General features: G+C 45.1%; 1 protein-coding gene across 1 annotated transcript; it reads right to left on the bottom strand.

The window, feature by feature from the left end:
* Nucleotides 1–11,387: 11,387 nt before the first annotated feature.
* On the bottom strand, nucleotides 11,388–11,924 carry si:ch211-271e10.2 (uncharacterized protein LOC101886059 homolog). Its single transcript, XM_058777556.1, is given in 2 exon segments — nucleotides 11,388–11,643; nucleotides 11,759–11,924. Coding segments are annotated over 2 exon segments (363 nt in total). The 3' UTR covers nucleotides 11,388–11,446.
* Nucleotides 11,925–15,606: the final 3,682 nt, after the last annotated feature.

Genomic DNA, 15,606 nt, shown 5'->3' on the forward strand with positions numbered 1-15,606 from the left:
GTCCGCACACAAGGTTCCCGAGGCGGCGGTGGCTGCTCGCGATCCTCGCAGGGTCCCCGAGGCGGCGGTGTCCGCACACAGGGTTCCCGAGGCGGCGGTAGCCGTCACGATCGCCCCGAAGCGGCGGTGTCCGCACACAAGGTTCCCGAGGTGGCTTTGTCCGCCACGATCGCCCTGAAGCGGCGGTGCCCGCCACGAGGTTCCCGAGGCGGTGGTTCCCGCCACAGAGCTCCCGGCGGTGGTGTCCGCTGAGCTTTTCTCCGAGGGGCGGGCTCATCTCAGGCCTTTCCGGCGGCGGTGTCCGCCACGATCTCACAGGATCCCCGAAGCGGCGGTGTCCGCACACGTTCCTCCCGAGGCGGCGGTGCCCGCCACAGAGCTCCCGGCGGCGGTGGCCTCTCACGATCCTCCCGAGGCGGCGGTGTCCGCTCACAAGGCTCTCAAGGCGGCGGCACCCGCCACGTTCCTCCCGAGGCGGCGTGTCCGCACACGTTCCTCCCGAGGCGGCGGTGCCCACTCACAAAGTTTCCTGAGGCGGCGGTGCCCGCCACGATCGCCCCAGCGGCGGTGGCCGCACACGATCCTCACAGGATCCCCGGCGGCGGTGCCCGCCACGATCGCCCCGAAGCGGCGGTGTCCGCCACGATCCTCACAGGATCTCGAAGCGGCGGTGTCCGCACACGATCGCCCCGGCGGCGGTGTCCGCACACGATCGTCGGCGGCGGTGTCCGCACACGATCGCCCCGGCGGCGGTGTCCGCCACGATCTCACAGGATCCCAAGCGGCGGTGTCCGCCACGATCGCCCCGAAGCGGCGGTGTCCGCACACGATCGTCCCGAAGCGGCGGTGTCCGCACACGATCGTCCCGAAGCGGCGGTGTCCGCACACGATCGTCCCGAAGCGGCGGTGTCCGCACACGATCGTCGGCGGCGGTGTCCGCCACGATCGCCCCGGCGGCGGTGTCCGCACACAAGGTTCTCAAGCGGCGGTGTCCGCACACGTTCCTCCCGAGGCGGCGTGTCCGCACACGATCGCCCCGGCGGCGGTGTCCGCACACAAGGTTCCCGAGGCGGCGGTGTCCGCACACAAGGTTCCCGAGGCGGCGGTGGCTGTCACGATCGCCCCGAGGCGGCGGTGTCCGCACACAAGGTTCCCGAGGTGGCTTTGTCCGCCACGATCGCCCTGAAGCGGCGGTGCCCGCCACGAGGTTCCCGAGGCGGTGGTTCCCGCCACAGAGCTCCCGGCGGTGGTGTCCGCTGAGCTTTTCTCCGAGGGGCGGGCTCATCTCAGGCCTTTCCAAGCGGCGGTGTCCGCCACGATCTCACAGGATCCCAAGCGGCGGTGGCCTCTCACGTTCCTCTCGAGGCGGTGCCCGCCACAGAGCTCCCGGCGGCGGTGGCCTCTCACGATCCTCCCGAGGCGGCGGTGTCCGCACACAAGGTTCCCGAGGCGGCGGTGCCCGCCACGATCGCCCCGAGGCGGCGGTGTCCGCCACGATCGCCCTGAAGCGGCGGTGCCCGCTCACGAGGTTCCCGAGGCGGCGGTGCCCGCCACGATCGCCCCAAGCGGCGGTGTCCGCACACGATCTCACAGGATCTCAAGCGGCGGTGGCCGCACACGATCGCCCCGAAGCGGCGGTGTCCGCCACGATCTCACAGGATCTCAAGCGGCGGTGTCCGCACAGGGTTCCCGAGGCGGCGGTGTGTCCGCACACGATCGCCCCAAGCGGCGGTGTCCGCACACGATCGCCCCAAGCGGCGGTGTCCGCACACGATCGCCCCGGCGGCGGTGTCCGCCACGATCTCACAGGATCTCAAGCGGCGGTGTCCGCCACGATCTCACAGGATCCCCGAAGCGGCGGTGTCCGCACACGATCGCCCCGGCGGCGGTGTCCGCACACGATCGTCCCGAAGCGGCGGTGTCCGCACACGATCGCCCCAAGCGGCGGTGTCCGCACACGATCGCCCCGGCGGCGGTGTCCGCACACGATCGCCCCAAGCGGCGGTGTCCGCCACGATCTCACAGGATCTCAAGCGGCGGTGTCCGCACACAGGGTTCCCGAGGCGGTGTCCGCACAAGGTTCCCGAGGTGGCTTTGTCCGCCACGATCGCCCCAAGCGGCGGTGTCCGCACACGTTCCTCCCGAGGCGGCGGTGTCCGCACACGATCGCCCCGGCGGCGGTGTCCGCACACGCCTCCCGAGGCGGCGGTGTCCGCACACAAGGTTCCCGAGGCGGCGGTGCCCGCCACGATCGCCCCGAGGCGGCGGTGGCTGCTCACGATCCTCACAGGATCCTCAAGCGGCGGTGTCCGCACACAAGGTTCCCGAGGCGGCGGTGCCCGCTCACAGAGCTCCCGGCGGCGGTGGCCGCACACGATCTCACAGGATCTCAAGCGGCGGTGGCCGCACACGATCGCCCCAAGCGGCGGTGTCCGCCACGATCCTCACAGGATCCTCAAGCGGCGGTGTCCGCACACGATCGCCCCAAGCGGCGGTGTCCGCACACGATCGTCCCGAAGCGGCGGTGTCCGCACACGATCGTCCCGAAGCGGCGGTGTCCGCTCACGATCCTCACAGGATCCCCGAAGCGGCGGTGTGTCCGCACACGATCGCCCCGGCGGCGGTGTCCGCACGATCGCCCCGGCGGCGGTGTCCGCACGATCGCCCCAAGCGGCGGTGTCCGCACACGATCGTCCCGAAGCGGCGGTGTCCGCACACGATCGTCCCGAAGCGGCGGTGTCCGCACACAAGGTTCCCGAGGCGGCGGTGTCCGCACACGATCGTCCCGAGGCGGCGGTGTCCGCACACAAGGTTCCCGAGGCGGCGGTGGCTGCTCACGATCCTCACAGGATCCTCAAGCGGCGGTGTCCGCACACAAGGTTCAGGCGGCGGTGTCCGCACACAAGGTTCCCGAGGCGGCGGTGGCTGCTCACGATCCTCACAGGATCCCCGAAGCGGCGGTGTCCGCACACAAGGTTCCCGAGGCGGCGGTAGCCGTTCACGATCGTCCCGAAGCGGCGGTAGCCGTTCACGATCGTCCCGAGGCGGCGGTGTCCGCACACAAGGTTCCCGAGGCGGCGGTGTCCGCACACAGGGTTCCCGAGGCGGCGGTGTCCGCACACAAGGTTCCCGAGGCGGCGGTGTCCGCACACAGGGTTCCCGAGGCGGCGGTGTCCGCACACAGGGTTCCCGAGGCGGCGGTGTCCGCACACAGGGTTCCCGAGGCGGCGGTGTCCGCACACAAGGTTCCCGAGGCGGCGGTGTCCGCACAGGGTTCCCGAGGCGGCGGTGTCCGCACACAAGGTTCCCGAGGCGGCGGTGTCCGCACAAGGTTCCCGAGGCGGCGGTGTCCGCACACAAGGTTCCCGAGGCGGCGGTGGCTGCTCGCGATCCTCGCAGGGTCCCCGAGGCGGCGGTGTCCGCACACAGGGTTCCCGAGGCGGCGGTAGCCGTTCACGATCGTCCCCGGCAGCGGTGTCCGCACACAAGGTTCCCGAGGTGGCTTTGTCCGCCACGATCGCCCTGAAGCGGCGGTGCCCGCCACGAGGTTCCCGAGGCGGTGGTTCCCGCTCACAGAGCTCCCGGCGGTGGTGTCCGCTGAGCTTTTCTCCGAGGGGCGGGCTCATCTCAGGCCTTTCCAAGCGGCGGTGTCCGCCACGATCTCACAGGATCCCAAGCGGCGGTGGCCTCTCACGCCTCTCGAGGCGGCGGTGCCCGCCACAGAGCTCCCGGCGGCGGTGGCCTCTCACGATCCTCCCGGCGGCGGCGCCCGCTCACAAGGCCCCGGCAGCGGAGCCAGCCACTGCCTGTTTCAGGGTGGCAGCTCCACACACACTGCTGTGGTGGCCGCTGGTTCTGCCCTGGGTCCCCATCCCGCCGGGCGCTGCCTCAGTGCCCAGGTCCCCTCTGCCGCTACATGGGCCTGGCCCACCATCTCTCCCCCTGATCCGCCTCCGGCCCTCCTCCCTCCCAGACATTTTTTGGTTTCTGTTTTAGTGTGTGGAGCGTCTGGAATCCGCTCCTTAAAGGGGGGGTTGTGTCACGGCCCTGCTGGTGTGCCCCGGTTGGCCACCAGATGTCACTGTGTGTGTCAGCACATGGCTTATTGTTTGTTGTTTGTGCCATGTGCTCTCCTGTCTATTGTCTGACCCCGCCCTCCTTGTTATCTCATTATTGTTTCAGTTCCTTCACCTGTGTCCTCCTCGTTTGGCTCCCCATATAGTCTCCTGGTGTCTGCAGTCCTGTGCTGTGTCGTTGTTTAATGTTGGATGTGTCATGTCGTGTGTGGGTTTGTTTTTCATGTGCTGTGGTCTCTGCCTGCCTGCCTGTTTTTCCCCTTCGGGGTGGTTTTTGTTCTTTTTTTATTATTAAAAGACCCACTTTCTCCTGCACTTGAGTCCTCGCCTCATCCCTCAACCGATCCCTGACAGTGTGTATTTGTCGTTATGAAGTTATCATTAGTTTGTGGTGTGAGGAATTGGTCACTGATGGTTCTTGTTTTATTTGTGAAGAAAATTGCAAAGTCATCAGCTGAAAGAGTTGATGAAGGAGGAGGGGGAGGAGGACAGAGGAGAGAAGAGAAAGTTTTGAAAAGTGTGCGAGAGTCAGAACATTTGTTAATTTTGTTGTGGTAGTATGTCGGTGTATATAGTATTTATACGAATATGTGATATTACAGGATATTAAGTTGCAATAGCCTGTTCCGAGAAAATGAAAATTTTGGATTTGGTGCTTGATGAAGTCACTGGCATTAAAATTTAGAAAAACGTTGTAAACCAGCAGATTTGCAAACTAGACAGGAATTTGGACGAGCGGCTTGCGTGCCATCACTTTTCCTCCAGATACTTGTAATGTTTTACTGAGGAGAAATAAATAGAAAGTTCATTTTAACGGCATCTAGCACAAACGAACGGAGCCGTTGGCTTGGACTGAGAGCGCCCTGAATTACCATATATTTGTTATTCCTAGGGGGAATATGTTCAGTATAACGGCACAAATCGAGCACAAACGAATTAGAACGTTTTAGACAAAAAAATAAAAAAACCTCACCGTTTCAACTTAATGCTGCCTTGAAATTTAAGGTTAGTCTAAAAGCCTAACATTTCAAGGCAGCACGAACACTAACTTTTTTTTATTACTATTATTAAACTCTGCGGCAGTTTTTGTTATATTTAAGAAGAGGTCATGGTTACATTGTTTCTTTTAACGCCACAAACCAGCACAAATCGAGCACAAACGAACGGCACCGGTTTGGATAGATTTGGACGGCATGGGGTGGAGAGTGACGTTACACAGTCCAAAAAAAAAAAAAAAGAATGTTTAATATCTCAAACACCAAACCAGCACAAACGTAGCACAAACGAATGGCATAGTTTTGTTGATTATTTCTTTTTATGGGGTGCCAACTTCATGGAGGTCTCACACCGCACTGTTTGTGCTTCTCAAAACACCAAAAGAAACGTACAACTCTCTCTCTCAGACACACACACACACAAAACAAAAACAAAACACAACAGAACAAAACAAACACGAATAAACAGTCACATTTGTCTCTAGGCTGCAGACTGCATTGGGTCTACTCACCGCTCCTGCTGCTCGCTTGTGTCTCACCCCGAGTAAATGTCCTTTCACTTTGTTGTTCTTGCTCTATTGGTTGACGGGATCAGACAGTACAGCTGGCTGCATGATACCTATTAGCCTATTTTTATATCGATTTTATCTAAGAATATGAATAAAACTAATTAAAATATTTTCGTAATATACACACTTCCATATTAAATTTATGGATTGTAGATTGTAGTAAAGGTTCAACATATTCTGCCTCACACTCTGTTTACATTCACTTACAGGATAATAAAGTGTTTGGAAGGAAGAACCCAACCTGATATAACTGAATAAGGGACTCAAAAGACCAATGAAGACTGACGTTAAAAAGGAAAAGGAAAAGTTTAGGTCCTTTTAGACTGTTGATGCAGTTCCTTAAGTCAGTTCCTTTTTAGTCTGCAGGCTTTGATCATGTCATATAATTAAACTTATTATAGAATCCCTATTATTCTTTGACTATTAGGAATATGCATCCTGAAAACTTCTTAAGTATCATGTTTGAATTTTGTAGCATTCTTCATAGATTCTGAGACACATTTGCAATCAAGATTTACTTTATTTTATAATTAATATATCTGTGTATACAAAAGCTTGGCTATTATATAGTTATGCCATAGTTTGATGCCCTTTACAAGTGCAGTAGAAGTAATACAACTGTAGTTCAATCATAACACTGAACTTCTCAATCTTAATATTAATGTTCATGCAGGCTACACAACAATTATCAATTGGCATACATCTAATCAAAACATAACACATTAAAAAATGTTAATTACATTCAGTATGATAATGAGAAACAATTTATCCTCTGTCCTTTCAGAAATCCACAGTTAATGATTTATTTTATCAGATCATACTCTGCACTTGTTTGTGTTCCATGCCATCTCAACCGTGGGGGAAAATGCAGAATTTGAATTATATTAATTTTTGTAAAAAGGAAAAGACCACCAGTTTACCCAAATAATTTAAAATCCAATGTGTAAAATCAGACATTAATATGAACCAAACAAGTCTATATTACGCTGTAAGAAAAGCAGTGCATCCCAAATGAAAATTCAGTCATCATCTACTCACACTCATTGAGAGATTCTCACCTGTAATAATTTGTAAACTACATAGAAAAGAAAACCAGTGAAAATAGTTTTGATGATCAATCGATGAAATGTCTTTTGTTCCTAAAAGGGAGAAAAGCATATATTATTACTATATATATATATATATGTTTCAATAATTTAGAATATACAATAATAACATATAATATGAAAAATAGATGAATTATCAGTTAACAATATTACAGACCAAAAAACACCTATATCTATGTTCTGAATTAATTTTTTATCAAATAAATAACTAAAATAATTAAATATGTATCTTAAAAATATAGTTTTCATCTTGTTTCCCTAACCAATACAAGGTCAACCAAAAATAAGGATTTACCCTGATATTGTCTAAAGCCCCACTTCCAGACCTTTGGAGGGTACTGCACAGTGTATATACAGTAAGCAAGTCTGAACCAAAAACTTGTTCTCTAAACTCTGTAGTTTAATGCAGAGTGACTGTTGTGCCCCCATTTTTCCTAATTTGTCTATAGCTCATTTTTATTATTAAGTCATAATTACTTTTCACACACATCTCAAATTAATTATAAAGAGGTAAACCTGAGGCTTGAAATGGCAAACAACTTTGGTCAACGCCTCTTCATTCATTTTGCATTTCAACAATCCCTTGTCTTCATGGAACAGACAGTCCACTGTGAGTGTATTTCTCCTAATTATAAATCTGCTGCTGTCTGGTACAATCTTTTCAGTGTCAAATGTGTGATGCAAAACCATGAAAATAGCTGGTTTGGATGCTGTTTCAAATAAAGAACAATAAGATTGTAAATGTGTGAGTAGTATTTCAACTCATATACATCAATATTTAAGTACATCAAATCTAACTTTCTGGTGTTAAATCTTGAAGTTACCTGGACATGTATTAAGTTTATTCAAAGCAGCATTAATATCAGTTCCTGCCCGTGAAACAATGGGGCAGAAAACCAGGATCACATTACAATCCTCCACACTGCACGTCTCCGTCCATCCAGGCCTATGTTTTTGGAGGTGGCCTAAAACTTCCTTCCGCAAAATGTGTGATTTGCCCATCTCAATTAAGAAGTAGTATTTTCCTTTAAGATAAAGAACATTGTGTGTTGTAATTCTGTTGTATTTTTGGAACATGGACTCAAGACAAGGTTATGTTATTTGTGAATAAGTAATTAGCCTAGATAAGACAGAAAAGAACTTTAAGCTGCAATATAAGCCATAAGTGTCCTATAAGTCTAGTAATGAATAATGGTTTCCCCATAATACTTACTTTATCAATTCAATAATCCAGAATCTTACCTTCAATAATTTCATTTTGGTACTGGATCATTTTTCTTCTTTTTAAATAAACTGTTGTTTTTGTACTGGTTACTTGATTGTTGTTTAATCTTGTCCTGAAACAAATTTGAATTCACTCTTGATTATTAATTGATTAGTTGATTAATGTGATAACTAAGTCAGAACTCGATGACACAATATTTTTATCTGCCTCTGTTAGGTCCAGAGCCGTAAGGTTCTGTTGTGTGAACTCCGTGTCTTGTCTTGTCTCTCTCTCTCTCTCTCTCTCCCAGCAGAACCTGTATCTCCCACCTGAGGCTAATTAAGAGCTCTGCAGTGATTGGGGAATGGGAGAGGAGAGCGAGTATTTAAACTTCAGCTGCTACTCAGGGGTGCGTTTCCCAAAAGCATCGTTAGCCAACTATGGTCGCAAGTTCCGTCGCTACCAGCATAGTTCAACGATTCGGTGTTTCCCGAAACCACAGTTCAAACGAACGTTCGCAATCAGCGTCGCAAACTTACGTGGTTGGAACTGCAGCTCTCGACCTGTGGTTAAAGCATAGTTTCTTATTAATAAGATATTACGTCGTTGTTCGGGAAACGCACCCCAGACCAGCAATAAAATTTGATTAGCTTTTACTTAACTGTTGATGTAATAATTTTGTGGCCTGATTCACTGACCTCAACCAGTGTCTAATCTTTAAATGTATGGATGATGTGTTATTAATTTTACAGTGGCATGCGAAAGTTTGGGAACCCCCTACAGTTGGTGGTGGCTGTATGGTGTGCGACGGCTGAGAACTCCTCTTTAGACTTTATTGTGAATCCCTAATTGGTGCTTTGGTGTACCTTTATCTCAATTGTGTTGAGATTGTTGAAGTAGAATTTCTACCGTTGGTGTTGTTGATTACAGCTAAGACTGATCCTTAATCTACAGAGGAGTGAGTGTTAACTTCAGTAGCCCATTATACATTTTAAGCTTTAATTTATGTCTTTTGTTTTGGGTTTAGTAGGAAGGTGGGTGCCATTTTGTTTTGTATTACTTATTTTCTCCTGTTTATGTTAGTTTAGGGAGTTAGTTTAAATCTGCTGTATTTTGTTTTCTTTTCTTTGAAGTTTAGTCAGTTGGTTTATACAGTTAGCTCCTTTGTTTGTTATTTTGGCCTTGCCCCCTTCTGAAGTTAATACCCTCTTTAATGTTACTCCTGTTTAGATGGTAAATAAAAACAACTTCTCTTTTTGCTGAACTGCCGTGGCTGTGTGGGTTATTGTACCTTTTCTGGGTTTGGAGACGTTTTCTCTGCCGTCGCACAGTGCATCAACCATTTTTTAGTTCTGTTGCGGTCTTCCCTAGACCATTTTAGACCGTAACAGACTCGATCAATAGTGTATCCGTGACCATGATTTCAGCTTAGTCACTGAGACTGTTGTCTCGGGCTGCTCTTTACTGCCCTCTGTAGGCTGTGAGACTCAATATAAACATCTTTATCGCTTTCACTTTCACTGGCTTTATAAAACATTATAAACACCGAACATTATTGCACCTGTAACATATTCATTTTTATATAGAAATACTATTCTCAAAATCGCATGTTATCACAATGGTTTAAGTCATTTAGACTTGTCATTTAAATTACTGAAAGCTAAAAGCTTTGACATCTGTGGTAATACGGTATAGTAATTAAACATAGCACTGTTTCAAACTTCTCAAAACACAATGAGAAACGTACAACACTTTCTCACACACACAAATACACGACTATTACACAATTGTCTCTAGGCTGCAGACTGCGTCGGATCTACTCACCGCTCCTGCTGCGCCTCAGAATAGAATAAAAAAGTCCGAATAAAAGTCCTGTCGCTTTCAGCGTGTATATATTTGTGAAAAGGATCAGAGGCAATAACGACGATATAAAAACAAGTTATACCGCGACGGTTTGTACACTGATTTCAAGAAAGAATCTATGTACAGACAGACACTTTAATTAAGGTCTACACACTTTAGCACACTTTCATAGTAAGCATGAATGTAATGTGTGCCATTTTCCACATTTTGATGACTTCACAAGTGTGCGTAAATATAACAGTCTATACTTTCACATTTTGCCTGAATTTAAGAGTTGCCATGACAAATCGATATGTAATATTCCTATAGAGAACGTTCCACTTCCAAACTATTTACGTACGGCTATTTCCAAAAATGAACAGGGCTGCGTTTCCCGGAACCTTCTTAACGCTACGTCAGGAAATCTATCCATTCATATACTGATACACGTTAAAAGCACCCGGGGGCATTATAGAGATCTGTTATGTTTAATCTGTTAAATTTTGCTATGAACAGGTCTGTCTTTTGAATTAAAGTGCGCAGTGAACTCTGTTGCCTTGAAACTTATGCTGGCACCATTCATTTCATATTTGCTCCCAGCTGTTCTTGCTTGCCAGCATGGTGGTGTAAACAGAATGGGTCACGTGACATCCGGAGCTCTACGGTCAGATGAAACTAAAAAAAGATCTTTTTAGCAGCAAACACTCAAGATGGCTTTGATGCACACAGGCATAAAAAGTACCCCATGTGTACAATGAAATATACTGCTGTATCTTTAATGTTGTGGGCCTATTTTTCTGCCAGAGGTCCTGGACATCTTGTTTAGATGCATGGCATCATGGATTCAATTAAATACCAACCTATAAAAAATTAAAAACGGACAGTCCATGGCATGCTAGAAATCTTATAATGGGCCACGGTTGGATCTTCCAACAGGACAATGATCCACAAACAAACATCAAAACCAAAACAAAAATGGGTCACTGAGAACAAAACCAAGCTTCTGCTATGGCCATTGACCTGAACCCTATAGAAAATGAGTGGGGTGAACTGAAGAGAAGCACCACCAACATGGAGCTGTTGATCTGAAGGGTCTGGAGTGATTCTGGATGAAGGAATGGTCTCTGATCTCTTGTCAGATGTTCTCCAAACTTATCAGGCATTATAGGTGAAGATTCAGAGCCGTTATCTTGACAAAAGGAGGTTGCAAAAAGTATTGAATAAAAGGGTTTGATTAATTGTGGCCAATGTGTATTAGAGAAAAACATTCATTTCATAATGAGATTTCTCTCCCATTTTAAATTCTAATTCTCCAATGAAAGGTTAGATTTTTCTAAAAATGGTTAAATAAAAGATCAAAAGGATTAACGATACAGATGTATTTTCACAGCTGCCTTTGATTATATTTACCAAGGGATAATTTTGAGCACAACTGTATATTGATTACAGCAGACAGAAGAGAAAAACTCCCTTCAGCCACTGTATTACAAAAATGCTAGCAGCAAGTGTTTTTTCCCCCCGAATTTTATGCCAAGGTGATATAAACGTATAGTGTTGTAAAGCCAGATTTAAAAAATTAAAACTTTGCTTTTTATTAACTGTGGAAACACATAATCAAGGACACGGTTCATATAAAAGACATGCTGATCAATAGCTATGCCTTTGATATTGAGTCAGTTTGAATTTTACTAATTGCATTCTTATTCTTCTGACATGCCAGTAACCCATTGTCATCGAACAGACAGTCCACTGCAGATATGTCCTCTTTCTTTATAGCAGTGCTGCTGTCCAGTATAATTTTCTCAGGGTCAAAGGTGTGATGGAGCACCACCATGATGACTGGCTTGGAAGCTGTAAGGCAGTTAAAAGTGGATTGTTAACTGGATCATGAAGAAAACTAATTCGGTTAATAAGTTTAATTAAATATGTTTGATCATTAATCAAGCTTTCCACCCTTGTAAGTGACCTTTAATCTCTTCATTAAGGTACTTCACTGCAGCGTCAATGTCAGTTCCAGCACGAGAAGTAATAGGGCAGAAAAACAGAAAGAAATGACATCCCCCAGAGGACGAGACCTCCTTCAAGCCAGATTTTTAAAGAGAATTCTTGAAATTCTCTACAGCACGATCCATTGTCATGTCCTGAAGTAAAATGGTTGAAGAATGGTTAAAATGATTACTACATATTACAAGACACAAACTTAAACATTATTTTATTATACAAATTTAACTAGTGCCTGACAATACGGAAACTGTTGTACAGTAGCCTACTGGAAAGGGCAAAGGCTACTGTACAACAGTACAGTACAGTTCCAAAGGTGGGAAATCTTTGAATCCTACAGTCACATTATGTCTATTATTAGCCTACTTGGCTTCATCTGATCGAGTTTTTTTGTTGTTGTTGTTGTTGTTGTTGTTGCTTTTAATAAAAAACGATGTTCCCACAGATGCGGCCACACTGAGATGTATTCGCTTCACTTTTCTATAGTGGAAGGAAGCGGAGACGCGTCGTCCATATTTTTTACAGTCTATGGACAATACGAGTAAAGTTAACACATTTTTGTAAATCATGGAAATGAATGGAGGACATACATAATACGCAGCTATAGTCACTGTTTTTCTTCTGAGGCTTAAAGTGCTGCGAGAGGTTTGAGCGTTAAAAATCACGAGTCACTGAGCACCAGTTGCAAGCTCAACTTTCGTCTTATAACGCTGTGCGCTAATAAAAAATACAGTGACAAGAGATTATGTATAGGCTACGTCTGTTTCATAACATCTTGCGCTTGAAAAATAAACAGAAAAACTTGAATATTTTAATTTATTTAGGCTAGTAAGTTGATAGCCGCCTACAGTAGCCTAATAAGGCCTAGTAATAATTTATCGTGTGTTATAGTGTGCATGGATTCTCACAAAAGATACATTCGGTTACTTCATTATTGTACTAGCCATAGTAGACCTATACTCAAACTATTCATTCATTAAAGTACAACACGTATTTTTAATAGCATTGTGTGTAATAATATAGGCTATTAATAGTAAAAATGCCAAAATACGTGAGTTAAATCACCTGCTTGACCCAGTACTTTTCTGAAGGTTTTATTTGTCCATAAACCTCATTTCAATTAGTGTTTAACTCATCCCACTTTTAAAATCTCATATTCACATTCACAAATAATAGCCAATGTAAAGTTCATACGAATCTTTCAGCGATATATTTAAAAATCATGAAATTAAATAAAGGACATAAATTTGTTTCTTGCTGTGTTGATCTTCAAAAGGCTGAGATAGTTACATTGAAGGCCAGTTGAGGCCCTCTAGTGGGCCTCGACGAGAATAGGTCGAGGGAACTATGACGTCACTCTGTAGGCGGATCGGCTGTTAGCATGAAACTGGTTCCTCGACAAAAAGCCAATGGGATTTTTCCATAGGATTTTGGATAATCGCAAAAAATAAGCTCTGTGTTCAATCATAATTCATGAAACTTACAAGTTTTGTCCATCAAGATAATCTTCACAAAATAATATAACGTTGATGAATTTGGAAGCCGAAATAAAAGCGCCAGAACTGAAAAGCTAAACTTAGGCTGAACTACAGCACCACGGTCGCTCGCCTTCAGCGTCACTACCAGCGCGCTCCCGACAACTGTTTCAAACTTATTTTTAACATGTTTAGTGAAACGTATTTACTCTGTATATGAATTTTAATCCACACTACATGAACCTTTTCATATAAACTGGAATAAATACAAAACTAGAGCCAAAATAAAAATGAAATGAGACATTAGTGAATAAATGAAATAATCTTAACCAAAGGACATTTAAAGCTCATATTTCTGTACATTTCGAAATAAGGTGCATTACAAGTCAATATATCCTTGATTATATGAATATTTTAATTAAAAACGTATCCCCGCGTATTTAATCTTTTAAAAAACAGTGAGCGAGTCTTTGGATATGGAAAGATTAAACTTATTTTAGTGAACAAAGCACCACATTTCAGCTCTCATTTTGTTAGGGTACACAAAATATTATTTTATCCTTATTTCTACAATCTCTTTCTAACAACTTCATGCGGCCGTTGTTCTGAAATATTCGGTGTCTGAGATTTTCGGTGACGCTGGGCGGAGCATACATGAATATTCATGAGTTTCCTATTTCGCGTTAAAGCGCCACTGAAAATATCAGTGCACTCTAGGATCATCACCGCACAGAAAGTTTTACGTAATGTAATTATGTTTCAGCGACAGTGGCGATCTAGCTCATTTAGCTATTTTTTTTTTAGCTTTTGAAGTTTTGTTTATCTGAGCACAATAGTTTGTAGATTGTATATGTTATGTTTGATTTCATGATTACAGCAACTGATTTGCCTGCCTGTCATTAGGATATACCATTAACATGTGTTATAAACCCTTTCCAGGGTCTTTTAAAGTTTTGTTTGATAACTTGTACACAAATATCTAAGGTGGCATAAAGATCTGATACAATATTTAGTTTTGCTTGTTCAGCTGATAAATAACAGATTGTAGTACTTAGTTAGCGAAAATCATTTCACATGATTTAAGTAGCTAAAGTAACATACCACATATTAATTTGCACAGTTACTTCTATAAAGAAATGAAGTTATAATGCTGAATAAATTAAAGACATCAAATGATTTGGTGTTAAGTTTTATGTACAAATGTGTATGGGGGGCAAAAACACAGATGTACTGGTAGCCTTCTTTCGTTGGTTCGAGCTTTCCCACTAAATCCATCCCCACAATATCCCAAGGCTGTGCCACCTAATAAACATTCATGTTTAATATATAAAATTGCTGTAACAAAAATATTCCTTGTGTTTTTCATAAAAACATGAATTACCATGATAGGGGTATATTCTGTTGAGTTCTTCAGAGAACATTGCTTTTTTTGACAAGCAGCACAGTGTTTGACATAAAATATATGATCAAAATCAGTTTTGATGGAATAATAGATATATGAAAACATGACGAAGGATTCGCATATTAAACTCACCCATTTTTTTATGTCCACAGACATACCAGGCCAATAAAAGCGCTTGCTTATGGCATTCAGGGTTTTTTTTGAATGCCACAGTGAGCACCTATTGGGCTGCTGTGGAGCTCTTCAAAAATTTCTTGGGCACTTTTTTCCTTGCTGACCACTTTTGCCAAAGTACCTTCTTTTTTTAATATAATACAAAGCTTCATCTAAAAAGTATACAAATCATTATAAACAACCAGTGAAGCCACTAAATCCAGATGTACATTTTACATTACTTACTTTCAAAAATTAAGCTTTTAGCTCTTCTTAGAAATATGAATTTGTCATGTCTGGAAAGACCCTGAGGTATCTTTCCAAATCTTTTAAAGTCTGTCAGTGCTTTGAATTTAGCCTCATCCATCTTCAACACAACAGTGCAAAATCTAATAAATGAGTCTTATATATAATTGGTCATTACATGTAATTGTGCACCACTGGTCTCTGTCATCTAGCCATTCAGTCAATAGAATAGAATAGAATAGAATAGAAATAGAGGGGGGGGGGGTAGAAAATGTGGTCCATCGGCGATTAAAGGGTTAGGTTATGTTGTCTTCTCTAAACACACATTTGCGATTAAAACTAGCACCAAAATAACCTGCTGTCTTTATTGTATTCATAAATGCTAAATATCTACATAATGACTTTATCTTTTATCATCACACCATGTTTCTAACCATTTGGAGCACTGTGTTAAGAATGATTATATTACAATTTATATATATTACAAAAACATTAATTTATTACTAAAGTTGGGTTGATGTTATATAAGCTACCAAC

The sequence above is a fragment of the Onychostoma macrolepis genome, chromosome 05 (genome assembly GCF_012432095.1).
Source record: "Onychostoma macrolepis isolate SWU-2019 chromosome 05, ASM1243209v1, whole genome shotgun sequence".
NCBI classification, from domain to species: domain Eukaryota; kingdom Metazoa; phylum Chordata; class Actinopteri; order Cypriniformes; family Cyprinidae; genus Onychostoma; species Onychostoma macrolepis.